Here is an 18,536-nt window from a genome sequence, read left to right on the forward strand (position 1 = left end):
AATGCGGAAGTTAGCGTGTTGGAATTGGCTTTCCGACCCATTGTCAATTTTCACAGTTTCCACCCGCATCTTTCCATATTAAAGTTCAGCTCATAATGTTCAGAACAGGAGACTGGCTGCAGCGAGAAAACGAATGAAAGACTTAACAAGATTTGAAATATTGAAGGAAAATTCTTGAAATGGCTTGTTCTTTACAGATATTTTAAAAAGTCAGAGAGGTGATGTGAGCTTTTGTGATGTGGGCATACGGATAGATTCTCATGCAACCATGGACCAGTAAAGAGAGTAAGACATGGATCGGATACTTGCGAGACTAGGAACTAAGATACAGAAAGGGAGAATCCAACATGTTGGAAATGTGGTCAAAAGGATCATGATGTGTGAGAAATCAAAGTGCCTGGGGGCATTTTACTACATTAGTGACAATATAGAAATCCAAATTTTTAATGTCGGTCAAAGACCAAGGAACAGATGATTGGACATAAAAATGGACAGGATTGCTATCAGCCTGGCAGAATCGACAAGTTCATGTACATAACTTGGGATATGAGGAGATGAGAGAGATAATGCCTCCTGAACTGCTGGGCTCATGGAAAGCTTGTGTGCAGGAAGGCAAGTAGCCAAGGAAACTAACGGAGGGTGTAAGATCATAGAGATGTTGTGGAGTTTGCTCTTTTGGGTGGGCAAGGTGAACTCTTAGAGGATCTTTCCTCAGTAGGTTAAGTTGTCTTGGACTTACGATAGAGCAGATTGTACATGGAGTATGGATTGGACAGGCTTGATAGGCCGAATGGCCATTCTTATTGCATGTGTTTTTACATCCCTAATGCTGATCTATAACCAAATAATAGGAAAGTACAGCCATGCTGATGACTAGTGACTTAATGAATACTGGAGAGTCATTGAACACAGTCACTTCAAAGATCATCTGTAACTGATGTGCATGTCCTAACTGCAAGATGAGACAAATGAAATGCCCACACCGTTGATCTTTTAAATATTTTAACCCAAACCTCTTTACTGATCCAATTCCCATTGGGCTGCTGCAGCTGTTTCAGGTTCCTTCACTCAAAGACCTGAATTGTAGGAAATTGGTGAATAATCTTGTTCTACTGGCTTATTTATCTTGTTTAAAATATCTCAAATGCCTTCACTGGCTGAAAACCCTGGTTCATACCCCTCCTCAGTTCACTTGTCACTGTGACATCCTTCTTAGTACAATTAGCTAAAAACACAAAGTGAACCTTTGGTCAAAAATATGGTCAATCCTCAAACCACCAGAAAATGATTTTGCACCTCCTGTGGCAATGCTCACGATTTGTCAGATGAAATGGTCTGTCTTTTAGCTGTGTTTGTTGTAACTAGCTCAAGAGAGGTTACAACGTCATTTCTAGAACAAGTAAGAATAACAGACATTACTATCAGAACATTAGTATCAGGACTGGACCACTATGACATTATATATGAACACTTATCAGTTGGTAATTCGTACATTTCCCAATGCATTGGCCATGGTCACTTGATGTATTTTTTTCTTAATATCCAAGATGGCAGTTCAAAAATTCACCCTGCGGAGCCACTTAGTGGCTAGAGCCTGAAACTGCATCTTGACTGATGATGTGGCAGAATTAAATGGGACATGTTGACATAGCAATTTGTAACAATAAATGTTGACAGAGAAGTATAAAATTGTGACAACAGGAAGGGGGGTTTGAAGTGAGGAAATGGCAGGCCTATGATTGCTTTCTTATCAAGATAAGATTCTGTCTTGCTGGGTGGTCCTTAAAAAATAAGTACATTTACAGGAGAAATCAGGAAGAAAAGCTGAACCGAAACTGCGTCAGAACTTCCAGATTACAGTCACATAACGAACAGGATGACTCATAACACAAAATCACCAAAAGCAAAAAGGCATCCATTTCACATTTTATTGAATAAAACTTAAAAAATAAAATTATAAACTCCTTTAGTCAGGATGGGCGCTCAGCTCAGGAAGTAGCGCAAGTTTAGGTCCTGCCACTGCCAGTCCACATTCGTCATATTGCCAGAGTTAACGTTTCAGGACTGTGACTTTTCATCACAACTGTTCTGATGAAAGGTCACAGACCTGAAACGTCAACTCTGTTTCTCTCCACAGATGCTGCCTGACCTGCTGAGTATTTACAGCACTGTTTTTATTTATTTTATTTATTTCAGATTTCTAGCATTCGCAGTATTTTGCTTTTATTTATTCATCATATTGCCACTTTCCATGATTCCATTCCATTCACACAGGGCTGGGGGAGGAGGGAGAGTAGTGAATGGAGCAAGGCAAACGACTCCACATTGCCACTGCTCATGGCATTCTGCCTCCTCTTCTGGGATACAGTGCACGGGGGCCAGACACCTTCTCATACTGCAACCAATTTTCACGTGTGCGCGGATAGCCAGGGCCAGCAGCCTACTCGACGCTGGAGAGCATCACAGCTAAGTCTGACCCTTTCCTCACCCGATGTCCAAACAGGCAGAAGTCACTAGACTGCAATCTGGAGATGGGCCTCTGCTTGATTTTAATCTCCCCAACTCGAGTACTGAAAACAATTGAAGTGTCCTACACCACTGCAACAGAGTTAGGCTAATCAACTCAGACTGGGGATCAAACTGGGGTCTTACAATTTATGATGCTGAGCATTCAGGGTCTTCATCAACAGCTATTGTGGAAGGTTTTCTGTTCCATGAGACATTTCCCTAAATGCTCCAAACCTTAAAAAATTCATCCCTAAAATCTCTCTGATCGGACAGAAGCAGCACAACCTGTATCTCCTCACCCTCAGAGCAGTCAATTTAGTTACGGAGGTGTGTCGCTAGATCTGTACACTGCTGTTTGATTGGAGCCTCCAATCCACTTACCCGCAACTGCTGAATGACCAGCCTAAACAAAAACAAATTTGGCTCTCGCATCCCCAAAATATACAAACAAAACTGTAGAATATTGACCGTGCCCACAATCCATTCTTCAACTCCGGCCTGCTAGCCTCCGATCTGAGCTGGTCCCACCCTGCACCTGCACTGACAAGAAGCTGGGCCCACACCGCATGCACAACAGACCAAATATAGTTTATTTCTTTAGATCTGGATTCACTCCATTCACGAAATCTTACCTCTCCCTCATTCAACTCCTCCTTGCACTGCATTCTGACTGAGGGGAAGGATGAGTGATTTGGTCTCAGGATTCTGCTGATGTTGCTTTCAGTCGGTATTGTGTGGGGGTTGGGGGGTGGTGGTGCAGAGGGTGAGTGGGTGAAGGGGGAAGAAATAAAGCAGAAGAGCTTGGCATCCTTCCCTATGGGGTAAACATCTTGGCCTTTGCTCAGCAACTCTACCCCTTGCTCCAGCAGCCAGGCTTAGATTGGGAATTCTCTGCCAGGGGAATCCCAAAAATTCCAAAATGAAGTGTCTTTAAAATTGAAATCAGAGATGCGCTAACCCCTCCACCCACTCACGCTCATATCTATATATTATAAAGTCTCAAATGGCTAGTGAGAAGGCAACATAGACACCTAAAACGTTGCCACAACAACAACTCCCCCAACACTCACATTGTGCAGCAGCAGTGAATGACCTGTCCAGATACTTAAAGAAAACAAAAACTAAACACCGAGCTCTCTGTACTCTCATCTGTGTTGGTGCCTCCCGGCAAAGCAGGGCGCTGCTTTGGATCAACGCGACAAAGGGTCATCCCTCCGCAGGTAAGAACTTCCCAGCCGTGGCCCCTAATACTTCCATTCAGCTTCAGTAAGTGTCTCTCAGTCACACTCATTAATGTCAGGAAGAGGTTGTACATCACACGATATCCCGCTCCACTCACAGTAACCCCACTTGTAACTCGTTTTCTCCACAGTTCATACTTTGTCCCCGGCCAGGCCAGGTAATATTGGTTTTAAGACCTTCTCACCGTTCATACTGTGCGCGCGCGCGTTTTTTATTTCCCCCCTTTCTCTCTCTCGTCACGGGGTGGCGAGGGATCCCAGTCAGCCTGGGGACCGGTTGGCAAGCTCCTCTTGCATTTTCTGCCTGCAGCGGGCATACTTCCCAAACATCTGCCTGACATGCTCCTCCTCTTCGCGCTGAAGGATTCGTAGGAAGTTCTGCAGCTCAGGCACAGTGAAGGCATCCCACTGGAAGAAAGGAGAGAATAGAGGAATTTTAACGGAGCGCTTAGGGACTCAGTTGCCCGAGACTCGACCCAAAAGTCCCACTTAATTCTCCAACTCTCCTGAGCTCAAGTTAGATCAAATCAGAGGCAATTACAGTACTGACAGACTTTAATATCCAAGAGTCTTGTGCCTGGTGGTAAATGAGTAACTGCTGATGTTCTCGGCAGGACAGACCACAAGAAGGAACATCATATTATGATAGAATAAGGCCCCTGCTGCCAGAATATCGAGTGTGTGGAACTGTCTTAAAGAAGAAAGCAAGACTTCGATTTATATAGCGCCTTTCTGTACTTTCAGGACATCTCAAAGTGCTTTATACACAATGAAGTATTTTTGAAGTGCAGTAACTGTTGTAATGTAGACAATGCGGTAGCCAATTTTTTTTTTTTACAGATACAGCACTGAAACAGGCCCTTTGGCCCACCGAGTCTGCGCCGACCATCAACCACCCATTTTTATATACTAATCCTACACTAATTCCATATTCCTACCACATCCCCACCTGTCCCTATCTTTCCCTACCACCTACCTATACTAGGGACAATTTATAATGGCCAATTTACCTATCAACCCGCAAGTCTTTGGCATGTGGGAGGAAACCGGAGCACCCGGAGGAAACCCACGCAGACCCAGGGAGAACTTGCAAACTCCACACAGGCAGTACCCAGAATTGAATCCGGGTCACTGGAGCTGTGAGGCTGCAGTGCTAACCACTGCGCCACTGTGCTGCCCCACCTGTGGAATAATACTATGGGATCTTTTACTTCCACCTGAGAGAGCAGACGGGCCTTGGTTTAAAGTCTCAACCAAAATATGGCATTTTCAACAGTGTAGCACTTCCTCAGTACTGCACTGGAGTGTTCGCACAGATTAGGTCTATGGAGTAGAGTTTGAACTGCTGACTCTGACTTCTAGGCATGTGTCTTACCATTGAGCTGACATGTCTTTTGGTTGAGTCTCACAGCACAGGGAGGATTATCAATATGACACTATGGAGACTGTGGTAAGAAAGTTCTGCAAGTTGCATCCTGTGTGACTTACGATGAGCTCATCAGACCTAGCTCATTCTAGCTACAAATATGTACATTAGGGAGCATTACTAAGATAGAAGTCAGAATTCCAGCAGGAGAATTTGTAGGAGGTCTGGCTCTTATTCATCCCAACAAGAATCAAATCATGAATTTCAGAGATAAAAGCCATGCATTTGATTCATTCTCAGGATGTGGGCGTCGCTGGGCATTTATTGCTGATTCCTAGTTATCTTGGTTTGATCCAACTGAGGGACTTGCTAGGCCACTTCAGAGGGCAGTTAAAAGTTAACCATGTTGCTGTGGGACTGGAGTCACACACATACTGGACTGGGTAAGGATGGCAGGTTTCCTTTTCTAAAGGACATTAATGAACCAAGTAGGTTTTTACGAGAATGCAACACCTTCATGGACACTTTTACTGATACTAGCTTTTTATTTTTAGTTTGTTAGAACTGAATTCAAATTCCTTAAACTGCCTTGGTGGGACTGCAACTCATGTTCTCTGGATTATGAGTCCAGGCCTACTGGATTACTAGGACAGTAACATAGCCACTGCACCCTGAATAACCACCCAGTGGAAACAGGGCAGGTTCAGGTTAGATGGCTGTTTCACACCCTGCCCATTTTTACTCATTTGACTTCTGATTTTGTGACTGAGGCAAATTCAGGGACGGGACAGAGGAAAGCTTTGCTAGCTATCTGGCATGTTACACCCAAACCAATAAGGAGCTGCTCGATAATATTCCTACTTACGTTCACTTCTCCCGTCTCATTCTCTTTGAGGACAAGGCTCAACATCTTCTCATCCGGCCCAGCCAGCAATCGCAGATACAAGGGATGCTCGTCATCGGAAAGCTTCCGAGTGTAAACTGCAAAGGAAATAAAAAGGCCAAATCTCATTATGTTTGATTCCGTTTTATATTCCCAGGATCTTGCAGTGGGAAACAAGTCTGCAACCCAACCAGGCACTCTTGATGAACCCTCTCCTCAGTGGTGAACAGCACTAGAAACTGAACCTATAACTGTGCTCTGTCCATGCTATGAAGCAGTTCCTGGTTACTATGTTTTAATCAGATGCACATTCAGTATGAAGATCTCCCCATGAAAGTTTTTCAGAAAATCAACAGCAAATGCTCTCCCAAACCAGAGATGATCATATTTCAACCTTATCAATTTCACCCCTCACCAACAACCACCACTGAGACCCACCTCCTCACTGCGGAGACCCCTACACGCTTGTATATTTCACTAATCATCAGTGCTCATTACTAAATTCTCAGTGTCACCAAGTTAGGAAATGCAGTTTTAATCCCTACAACTCAGTGTTCCAAAATTAGGAAACACAGGTTCAATCCCCACTCAGCTAGTTGCCAGAGTTGGGGCAGATGCAGGTTGAGATACTAAGCTTAGGCTGTAATGTCTCTCAACAGTAACAGGATAAGTTGAATGGGAGAGTCAGGCTTGGGTTGTAGCTTAGGACTTAGCTAGCTACAAGGGGCACTGGCAAACATCAGTCTGTGAAGGCTGGGCTAACTTTAAAAAAAAAACCCACAGCATTGTTTGAATAAATTAGCCATAAATAGAAGTACTTGTCTGGCACATTTTTAATGCAACTTCATGAATTAAACCCTACAAATTCTTCTTGTAATAGAATGAACTGAAATGATTTGACAGTGATAAATGATAACCTGCTGAGAAAGTACAAGGCTCACACTTCCTGAGTCCAGTTGTTCAGCTTTTAACAAACACCATTTACAAGGGAGGGGACAGGAAGCACAACTCAGCCAAGTAGTGAGAGACGGCAGCAGATGGGCCAAAATTTCTATCGTCACATCAAGGAGTTGGCAGCGTGCTGGTAAATTGCAATACCCATTTATCTCAGTATTTCCTCACAATGGAAGTGAACATGAGGGTCTCATCAGATTGGCAAACTGGTTGTGGTTGTCATTCTCTGGATATTAGAACAGAAGCATTTTTAGGAACAGGAAAAGGCCATTAGGCCCCCAAACAGCCCTGTCCCTTTTCAACTGATGAACACATCTAATTGACCCCCGCTGTCCTTCCCAGCTAACTTATTCTGCAAGCTCTATTAAAAGAAAAGCTTACCTAGTCCATCTGCCACTTAGTCTCTTACACTCTTACACCAAAACCTCAACACTCCTCAACTCCCTCATGCAGATTCCCACGCCATGGAAGCACAAGTCAGAGGTTAGGCCCTGAGATTACTGCATCTGAATTTCTGGCCAATGGCTGGAAACTCAGTGCAATTCACGGGCATAAACCTTTGCAGTTCTCTGATTGGCACTCCCATCCAGCGAAAGTGTATGCCAGGAACTGACTAGGTGTAATTTCGGGCCTCTAATTCCCTAATTTCTTTTTTCTTTCTGACTTGTCTGCGCTACTTGAATGTTTGTCGATGGTGGATAATTTTCCTGGACCTCAGATCCCCCTTTCAAACCTCATCATATTTGTTGGGCTAGGTCTGAGGGTTACCTATGGCTCAGTGGGTAATACTTTTGCCTTTGAGTTAGAAGGCTGTGGGTTCAAATTGCACTCCAGAGACTCGAGCACATGTTCTTGGCTGACACTCCAGTGTAGTACTGAGAGAATGCTGTTGGAGGTGCTGTCTTTCAGACGAGATGTCAAACTGAGGTCCAATCTACCCTCTCATGTGGGCAGTAAAGATCCTGTGGCACTATCTAAAGGGGAGCAGGGGAGTTTTTCTCAGTGTCCTAACTAATGTTTATCCTTCAATCAACACCTAAAACAAGATTTTCCAGTCAGTGTCACATTACTGCTTGTGACAACTTGCTGTGTGCAAATTGGCTGCTGCTTTTCCTACATTGCAAAAGTGACTACACTTAGAAAGTACTTTTTTTGGCTTTAAAGTGCTTTGGAACATCCTGAGATTGTGAAAGGTGCTATATAAATGTAAGTTCGTTCTTTTTGACCTAAGGGTGGCTGTACTTTTCCATTGGATGTACCTTGATCATCTTTCTCGACCCGTTCAAACAGGGCAAACTTGCGGGGATTGTCCACCACCATGAATTTGTTGAGCAGTGCTTTGATCACCTCGCTGGCCTTCGTGTGGCTGCTGATGTGCAAATGCTTCACTGTGTCCTTTGGGAGGTAGAAGCTCGTGCGGCGTTTTATTTGCTGCGGGCGCGGCGGTCCTGCCGCTTTCTTGGTGTCGTAAATCGACTGAGGCTTCATGTTAGCAGACACGGAGATAGGCCTCACCAACTTCAGCTGCACCTTGATGAACCCGGTGTACGTTCCATCACTGTTCTGTGGAGATTGGGGGGAGGGGACAAGTGAGAGTTGGCATCGGCAGACATTTTAACCACATTCACACCAGCAAAGGTAGGTCAACGTGCCCCGAGGGCATTGACTGACTTTGACAGGGGCGCCTGCACCTGTGCGGTAGCAGGTCGAGAGAGAGAGACAGAGAAAGAGAGACGGGATGCGGGGGGTGGGGGGAGGAGAGAGAGAGAGGCCCTGAGCACCTCAAATCATTACATGAGGATGGAAATTAAATTCTGTCTGTTTCCTCTTTGGTCTGCCTCCAACTGGGGGGCAGCGTGACAGCAGTTTTTCATAGGTGACCCTAGTGTTCCTGCACACAACAATGGATCCATCAAAAAAGGAGGCGGCAGACCTGGAGCCAAGGCACAAGCCAAAATGCAGCACCAGAGGGATCCTGAGGCTGTGCAATGAGGGTGAGGACCTGATGTAACAGTTTTCCCAGTATCTTCTACTCTTCACCTAGGGAATGCCAGTTCCCAGTGAGCAGCAGAGAGGAAATTCTCCCCAGATAATGTTAAAGATTGTAAGAAATATATTTCAATAGGGTAAAGTATGTTCAAATAGTGAAGAACAATCATTTGGATGGACGAAGTAAGGGACATATAACTCACATGTAGTAATGTAGCAAGTGATCCCACATTTATTTTATCACTCTCAATAATGCAAAGCTGAATAGAATGTTAGGGCATGCTGACCAAATCAGTTTTGAAACAGATAAATTGACAATACACAACGTGCAGTATCATTTTTTGTTCAAATTTTTAAAAATTCACTCTCAGGATATGAGCATTGTTAACAAAGCCAGCATTTATTGCCCATCCCCAGTTGCCTTTGAGAAGGCGGTGGTGAGCCTTTGTTTTGAACCACTGCAGTCCATGTGGTGAAGGTTTGTTACTTACCAGTGTCATTAAAAGGTCGCTGTTGATCTGTGCATTGTACTCTCGAATCTTGGGTTCAATTTCGTCTCGCGAAAGAACTTGCTTCTTCCAATCAATGTACTCATCCTGCAAAGCAACAAAAACTTCTATAAGTACCTCCAGCAATGGCCCACAGGATTTCTATTCTCATCCATTTCAGGTAGCGAGGGGCAGGAGACAGATATTTCTTTATTTCACTTTACGATTCCAATTTTCTCCCATGGCTACTTCGTCCTGCTGGTTCAAGATCTATATGTGCCGGTATAGCTTATGGCACTTTGCTCATGTGGCCAATTCCAAGTATGTGAACCCAGCAAAGGGTCAACAGCCTGATCGGCTTTGAGGGGAATCAAAACCAAGATAAATCCTGTCCGTTACCAAGAACTTTACACACTGGCTAATTTTCCCCCTCTTACTGAAATCGGTTAATTCAACAAAGAGCGGGGGTTATATCTGGGCTCGTGTATTCTCTGGCACAACATCACACCAGGCAATGCCTTTTCAAGGAACCCTTTTTTCTCATGCTTAACATGTGTATGCACTTTGGAAGCTCTTCAGTGATCAAAGCAGTTATCTATTTAAATTCAATATTTACTGAAGGATTTTTGCTGCATTTTTCCGTCCATTGACAATAACTTGCATTTATATAGTGCCTTTAACATAGTAAAACATCCTAAGGCATGTCACGGGACTGTTATCAAACAAAAACTGACATTGAGCCATAGAACGAGATCTTAGGACAGGTGGCCAAAAGCTTGATCAAAGAATTATGTCTTCAAAGAGGAGGGAGAGGTGGAGAGTCAAAGACGTTTGGGGAGGAAATGCTAGAGCTTCTTCAGCTTCTGCCATGAAATGTCATGAACGATTTGCACACAGGCCTCTCCATAACCGCAGTCGATGTTTCTCTATAGTAGGCTCACAGGAGCCTGAAGGTCCCCTTTCACGCGAGGTCACCACTTTCATGAAGGACCCCATTGACCAGTTTGACTTTTATCGAAGGAAGTGGTGACAATGACACCAACAGTGGAGACTGGGTTACTCAATCCTCCACAGGGCTAGCAGACTACCATAAAACCATTTGGTCAAAAAAAATGTTAAGGTGTTTTTCAGTAGTTTTGCGTGCACTGCGGGAAAGTCCGGTTTAGACCGTCTGTGCTCGTACTCAAATTAACTCAACAGCTGCTGAAGGATTCAGGAAGGAAAAGGGGTGCTTGGCAGTTTCTGTCAACATCTTCAGGATGTGTCAAACATCTTTTGGAGGGACCATTACTGACAGGAAATGCTACATCCTGTTCATCTCAAATATCCACCAAGAGATTGCATAGCCCAACTCCCATCACCCTTACGAAGCACAGCTACTGAAAGCGTTTTTTGGTCTGTGGCACTGGAAGCCTTAAGGCACATCTCGGTACAGAGACTGTGCTATGGGGACATGAAGCCTGAATTTTCATGACCCTAAACACCACAAAGGGAGCCATTTTTCCATCTCTCCTTGCCACATATTCCCTGAAACAGCTGATCAGGCAGTGGATTGTGGCTGAAATCTATAATTCATGATGTCACAGGAGGAGTTAGTTCCGTATAAAATGTCTGCTCCCAGGCATTAACCAGCAACAACTTGCATTTATATAGCACCTTTAACATAGTAAAACATCCATAGGTACTTCACAGGAGTGTTACCAAATGAAATTTGACACTGAGCCACATAGATATCAGGACAGGTGACAAGAGGTAGGATTTAAGGAGCGTCTTACAGAAGGAAAAAAGAGGTAGAGAGGCGGAGAGGTTTAGGGAGGCAATTCCAGAGCTTGGGGCCTAGGCAGCTGAATGCATAGCCAGCAATGATGAAGCGAAGGAATTCAGGGATGCACAAGGGGTCAATTCTTAAGTCTAAAATACTGAGGCAACAAAGGCTCCAGTAGGTAGTTACTTCCTGTTATTATACTTTGGATTCATCAGAATATATTTTAATAAGTATCTGATAGATTCTGCCTTATTTTCACTCTCTTCACAACATCCACTGTGCATAAGGAACCCACATCCTCCACTGCAACAAGCCAAATGGTCTTTTTCATCCTTGGCTTTTCTTTTATTTACTGCATACAATGCTGCTGCAGGGCAAATTACATAGCACAAAGATCAAAGGAAGATCAGAAAGCCCCACAAGAGAAGGACATGCTGCCCAGCAGGTCCACTCCACATATTGACCAGGTATGACTATTCCATCATGGACAATCCTCAACACCATCTGTTGATCCTGTATTTTAAGAAAGGCTAAAGGTCTATCTCAACCTCCGTTACCCTGAACCTGTGCTGTAAATATATAGTTTACTGCTATATTTGCATATCAAGCAACGGTACAGTACAAGATGGAGCAAGACATGCTTAAATGTTACAGTGCTCTAGATAGAATATACTGAAATAGGAATTTCCGTTCTTTGGTTTTGTCAGAGTTAAATAACTAGGGGGTGAATTTCCACACGGTGAGTTGTGCTATTGTCACGCTACTGAAGAAAGATTTGCTCCCACTCTGCCGTGTGTGAATGAGGTCAGTCAGAACCCAACAGGCAGATTAACTTGGGAGAAGCACTTTGATGGCAGAAACCCGACGGAAATGGCTGACACCTGATTTTCCTGCCGACAGAAATCTCCCACACCATTTGTACATTGCTGTTGCACTGAATTTGGTGAGAAAAATCACCTCCCTTAGTGTTTATATGGAGGCAGTTCCTTCACCAGGTACAAAATGGTGAACCAGAAATATTTAGCCTGTGACAGCAAGGCTGGATTGTTGACCATAACTTAGCAAACAGGGATTGGGGTGGAGGAACAGGGAAGAACATGATTAAAATGTTAATGTATGCAGCATTCATCAGAACAATTGGTAACTTTCCACTGCTTATGTACCAGTAGACCCTGGTTAAAATTCAGGGTAGGAAATAGACTATTTCTATTCATTATTCCATTGTTTAACAAGATGTGAAGGCTGTTGGTATTTGCTTGATTTTTTCAAAGAACTGGAGTTATGGAGTTGAGGTACAGATCAGTCATGATCTAACTGAATGGCAAACCATTAGAACAGATGAAGGCCATTCAGCACTTCAAGCCTGTACTGCCATTCAGAGATCACAGCTGATCAGTATCTTTTCTTCATCTACCAACCTTAGCTCCATGTCCCTTAATGTCCTTACCTAACAAAAATCTGGCACTCAGTTTTGACAATTTCAATTGCTCCTCGCCCCCACCTCAACAGTGGAAATCTGGAACTCTCCTGCAAAAAACTGTGTGACGAGGAGCTTCCTGACATAACCCCTGAACATCCTAGCTCTAATTTTAAGGTTATGTCCCCTTTGTTCTGAACTCCCCCACCAGAGAAAATAATTTACCTCCATCTACCCTACCAATTCATTTAATCATCTTAAAAACTTCAATTAGATCGCCCCTTAATTTTCTATCTTTAAGGGAATGCAAGCCTAGTCTATGCAACCTGTCTTCATCATTTAACTCTTTTTGCCTAGGTATCATTCTGATGGACCTGCATTGCACCTTCCCAAGGCCAATCCATCCTTCCTGAGGTGCGATGCACATAACTGAACAGGCTGGAGGCACTGAATGGTCTACACCTGTTCCTATGTTCCTAAGATTCTCAATCGCATCTTAAAAGAACTGGTTACATAGCATCTTTCACATCCTCAGGACATCCTAAAGTGCTTCATAGCAAATGAATTACTTCTGAAGTATAGTCACTATTGTTAGTGGGTGAATGTGGCAGCCAACTTACACAGCAAAGCCCCACAAAAGCAATAAGTTAAATGGTCTGTTAATTTTTTTTGGTAGTGTTTGTCAGGGGATAACTGTTATCCAGAACATCAGAGCTCCCTCCTCTATGTCCATCTGAACAGGCAGATGGGGGCCTCAGTTTAACACTACATCTGAAAGATGACTCACCTGACAATGTAGTACACCCTCAGTCCTGCAATGAATTGTCAGCTTAGAGAACATGCTCAAGCACTCGAGTAGCTACAAGGATTGAGCAGTTCTGGGCCCCATGTACATTTCAGGTTCATGTACTCTATATGCACCATGCCACCTCCCAAAGGAGACAACTTGACAACGCACCAAGGAAAAAGAAAGCTCATTTGATTCATTCTTTCCAAGAAACTACAGGAAAAACTGAAGGCCAGGATTCTGAAAAGATTAGACTAACTGTTCCAGTTCTTTTTTTAAATTTAGATATACAGCACTGAAACAGGCCCTTCGGCCCACCGAGTCTGTGCCAAACATCAACCACCCATTTATACTAATCCTACACTAATCCCATATTCCTACCAAACATCCCCACCTGTCCCTATATTTCCCTACCACCTACCTATACTAGTGACAATTTATAATGGCCAATTAACCTATCAACCTGCAAGTCTTTCGGCTTGTGGGAGAAAACCGGAGCACCCGGAGAAAACCCACGCAGACACAGGGAGAACTTGCAAACTCCACACAGGCAGTACCCGGAATCGAACCCAGGTCCCTGGAGCTGTGAGGCTGCGGTGCTAACCACTGCGCCACTGTGCTGCAGTTTAGTTTTTTGTTTAGTATTTTGCCTGTATTTGGTTCATGAATCATTTTTAATTTGCTGAGTGGTTTAGTCTTCTGTACAAAGGACAAGTTAATGTTTTTGGAGGAATGTAAGGAATACCCCTGAAATGCTAAACTGTCTGTCCTCTTTAGACTAAGTGATCTGCTGAGTATTTTTAGAATTGTGCGTTTTAGGGCTGGCCTGGAAGCTCTTTTTCGCACAAAGGGGCTAATTTTGACTTTGGACAATAGTGTAAAGAGAGCAATATTGGATTAGCTGCCCATTATACATCTCTCCCAATCAGGTCAATATTACCCCCAAAGAGTGATCCCACATGGAATGGACTTCTGGGTGGAGCAGTGGAGGCTCAAACATTGGAATCATTTGAGAAACAATTGGATGCAAGATGTATGAAGCAAGATGGATTGAATGACCTTCTTTGTTCGTATCTGTTCTGTGATCTCTATGACCCTCAATCCATCCTCTAAACTTGCAATCCATTGACCCCTAAATACTTCCCAGGAACTAAACATCTTGATCGATAGCTTCAGCAAATGATCAAAGATCAGTCTTAAATGCCAAGATATTTTGTTAAACAGCACAAATGTTTGTAGCCCCAGGTTTCCAGCTGCTGGCGTTGCTACTTACACTTCAGACTTTCATTGGTGCAAGAGTTGAGAATCAGAGGACACCAATTTAAGGTGATTGGCAAAAGAACCAATGGCAACATGAGGAAAACTTTTTTTTAACGCATTGAGTGGTTAGGAACTGGAATGCACTGCCTTAGAGTGTGGTCGAGGCAAATTCAATCGTGGCTTTCAAAAGGGTATCGGACAAGCACCTGAAGAGAAAAAAAAAAATTTGCAGGGCTGCGGGGAGAAGGTCGGGGAGTGGGACTAGCTGAGTTGCTCTTGCAGAGAACAGGCACGGACACGACAGGCTAAATGGTCTCCTTCCATGCTGTAACCATTCTATGATTCTGTTCTATGTAAGGAGTGTCCCCCCAGATGGCTGAGTGGACCAATGTGCCATGTGGTGTGGCACTGAGTCATGGAGACCAGAAAGGCCCAGGTCCAATCCCCAATCTATATGAGTAAGATGATCTGTCAAGGCAGCAGCACAGTACTGTAATTGACCTCAGTGTCCTGGCTCTCTGGAAAGGGAGAGGGCAGGGTTCTTGCTCCTGACTGGCATCCAGTAACCCCTATGGGCCTTTGTATGGATGTTATCAAGACATGATCAGGCTCACAGTGATGCCCTTCATGGTAGAATTGCCTCCTGGCCCTCACAGTCTAGGTTGACATGAAGAAAGGCCACTTGGATGTGGCACCAGAGGTCTGCTGAGGCTTGAGCTGTGTCCGATTTAGAGTCAGCACTTAAGAGTGGAGGTGCAACCAGTTATCAGTGCTACAGTTGGAAAGAGATCAAAACACCATTACATTGAGTGGGGCCATCAACATTACAGGTGAGAAATTCATATCTCATAAACACTATACTTGAGAAAGATCTACAGTCCAACATGATAGGTGTGCAAGAGATCCAGACTCCACCAGCACTACATGCATGAGATATCCAAATCCCATCAATGATACACACGTGTGAGAAATCTAGATCTGATGCTACATGTCTGTGAGATCTCAGATTCTATTAACACTACACAGTGAAAGATCCACATCTCATGAACACTATACACATGTGAAAGATGCAACACTACAGAAGTATAGATCTCAGTCTTATCAGTGCTGCATGTGCATGCAAGATTTGATAGCTGGAATGAGCAGGTTGTCTTCTGAGGAAAGGTTGGACAGACTGGGCTTGTTTTCACTGGAGTTTAGAAGAGCGAGGGACTTGATTGAAGTATAGAAGATCCTGAACGGTCTTGACAAGGTGGTTGTGGAAAGGATGTTTCCTCTTATGGGTGAGTCCAGAACAAGGGGGTACTGTTTTAAAATTAGGGGTCACCCTTTTAGGACAGAGCTGATAATTTTTTTCTCTCAGAGGGTTGTGCTACTGTGGAATTCTCTGCCTCAGAAGGTGGTGGAAGTGGGGGTCATTGAATATTTTTAAGGCGGAGGTAGATAGATTCTTGCTAGGCAAGGGAATCAAAGATTTTAGGGGTAGATGGGAGTGTGGAATTCGAGACAGAAACAGATCAGCCATGATTCTACTGAATGGCAGAGCAGGCTCGAGGGGCCGAATGGCCCTAACTCGTATGGTCATATGGTCGATTCCAATGTGTTAACCTGGTGCCATCTTCCAGTGTGAGTGACACTGATTTCATCCATTTGAGACAGGAATGATTAACATCCCTAATTGAATTAATTGCAGTGCTTGAACTTTCAAACTGTATTGATCCCCAATAAAAGAAAGTAAAATAAAACACAGGTCAGAGGTAGTTAATCTGTCAGTGGTGCGAAAGAATCCTGGAATTCACTAACAGTCACCCAGAGCTGGACTGTGACCTTAGAGAGTAGGGGAAAGGCCCAGACTATTTAAAGAGTAGGCAGGTATGGGGGAGGAGAAGAGATATATGGACGGGGGAGGGGAAGAAGAGATACACGTCTGAATCAAGCTTTTTTTTACAAAAATTTATTGTTAAATGTCTTGAGTGATAAAAATGCTCAGGAGTGAAATCTTCTAAACTTTCCCAGCACACTGGGAGGAGAAAGGAAGGAAGCCAAGAGTTTGTCGTGAAGGATTGGCTATGAAGAAAGTGCCGTCAATCCCTAGCACTGGAGTCAGTCAGGAAGCTTCCCACGCTGACTATCTGCTGACTGCCTGTGTTCAGACAGCTCTCAGACCACACTTCCGGCTTCCATCATACACAACTAAGCATTAGATCATCACATTCCTATGGGGGTTGGACAGTGCACGTGGAACACCTTCCTATTGCCTGCCACGCTATAGTCTGCATATTGTACAACCCTGTCAACCCTACCAGCCCTGCTTCTCAAATTAAACTGAAATGGAACTGGGCTGTGGTCACAACTGAAGAATCTTTAAAAACAAGAAAAGATCATTAGGCCTGAGTAGGCCTGAGCCTTTCTGATGGATCCACGCCATCTACCCATCATCCCAGTGACTTTCCTGGTCAATTATTCCAGAGACAGCGTGCAGCCTTATCTAAGGACCAACAACAGGTGAAAATATTTAACACAACAAGACTTGACAAAGGATTCCCCAAATGAAATTGACATTGCTGCAAGAGAAAGAAAGCAAGCAAAAACAGACAGAGCCACCATTTGCTGTAGTCCTGCACAGTCTGTCACACCTCATCACCCAACACAAGGCTGACATGATTCGGCTTGTCTTTCTCCTTATCGTACTTCTGGCACATTGTAGTGTGGCATTAAGTGTGACAGGCACACACTTGATGGAAGACAATATTATACATGGCTATCGGCTCTTCCCTTCTCCCTAGTGACATTACAACATTACAAAGGTTGCAACCACCTTGGTTTTCCCCACTATGTGGTGCCCCGAATGAGATCAGCGCTATAACTTGCCATAGGTCCTCCAGTACCTGGTGTATCACCAAACCACGAAGGTCAGCAGGTTCTAGGTTTGATCCCTGCCCTACGCCAGGTCAGCTGAGCTCATGGGTGGGGTTCTACCACTGTCCACAACCTTAGTGCCCCTGGGTTTTTGAGAGAAGTAAAATCAATCAGCCAGGCTTCCTGCTTCCCTTACTCCCACTGCAAAGTGAGAGTGTGAATGACAGGTGAGGATAGGAGCCAGCTCAGCTGTGTGACAGGGACACAATAGGAGATTCATTTACCTACTAAATCACCCTGAAACTACCAAGCATTTTCCTTTTAGACCCTCCACTGCCCGCTGTTTCATGCCAAGACCCTCCACCCCTCAGTCCCTTAAACACTCTATCTGTCCCTCTCTTATACGAAACACCTTGGTACACTTTATTATGTTAAGGACGCTATACAAATGCAAGTTGTTGGTATGCGTTAAGGACAGTATCCTAATTGGCTGTGATGCCCCTGATGTTGGCTGCCCCCCTAATATTTACTGTCCAGTTTCACTGAGAATACACTTGGACAAGGTGGGGGGGGGGAGGTGCGGTGGCAATACAGTGACCCACTGAAATATCATCCTACCATGATTGGAGGGGTGGAGAGGGTGGGAGAGAGAAATCAAAGGGCAAACTGGAGCCTCATGCAGTGCAATAAAACTTCAGTGTAACAAGCCGTTAACTCTCGCTGTACTGTTCCCTGACCTGACCACAAACCATCTTGAAACAAAAACCTTAATTAGAACTGTCTGTGAGGACATTGTGTCTTCAGTCAATCTGGTTACTTAGTAACTTTCTAATTCCCAAGAGAGCCCTCAAGAGCTGCCATGTAAGGCCTCGGAAACTCCAGTTTGTTTTTTTGAAGTTTTGTCATGCATGTTAAGGAAACAAACTGATATTAAATGCAGAGACAATCGGCTTTCTAATTATGGGGAGTGCTGGGGGAAGGGGAAGGGGAAGGGCATCATGAGCCTGCTTGAATCTCAT

The 18,536-nt window shown here is 44.1% G+C and overlaps 1 protein-coding gene across 3 annotated transcripts in view; it reads right to left on the reverse strand.

The window, feature by feature from the left end:
* Positions 1-1,914: 1,914 nt before the first annotated feature.
* Positions 1,915-18,536, reverse strand: part of rassf1 (Ras association domain family member 1) — a 135,341-nt gene continuing 118,719 nt past the window's right edge. For all 3 annotated transcript variants that reach the window (XM_068051451.1, XM_068051450.1, XM_068051452.1), the window contains 4 exons: positions 9,433-9,537; positions 8,212-8,515; positions 5,981-6,096; positions 1,915-4,157 (listed from right to left, as the gene is read on the reverse strand). In XM_068051451.1, the coding sequence (XP_067907552.1) occupies positions 4,011-4,157; positions 5,981-6,096; positions 8,212-8,515; positions 9,433-9,537 (672 nt within the window). In that variant the 3' untranslated portion in view covers positions 1,915-4,010. The remainder of the gene's footprint in view (positions 4,158-5,980; positions 6,097-8,211; positions 8,516-9,432; positions 9,538-18,536) is intronic.

The sequence above is a fragment of the Heterodontus francisci genome, chromosome 19 (genome assembly GCF_036365525.1).
Source record: "Heterodontus francisci isolate sHetFra1 chromosome 19, sHetFra1.hap1, whole genome shotgun sequence".
Taxonomy (NCBI): domain Eukaryota; kingdom Metazoa; phylum Chordata; class Chondrichthyes; order Heterodontiformes; family Heterodontidae; genus Heterodontus; species Heterodontus francisci.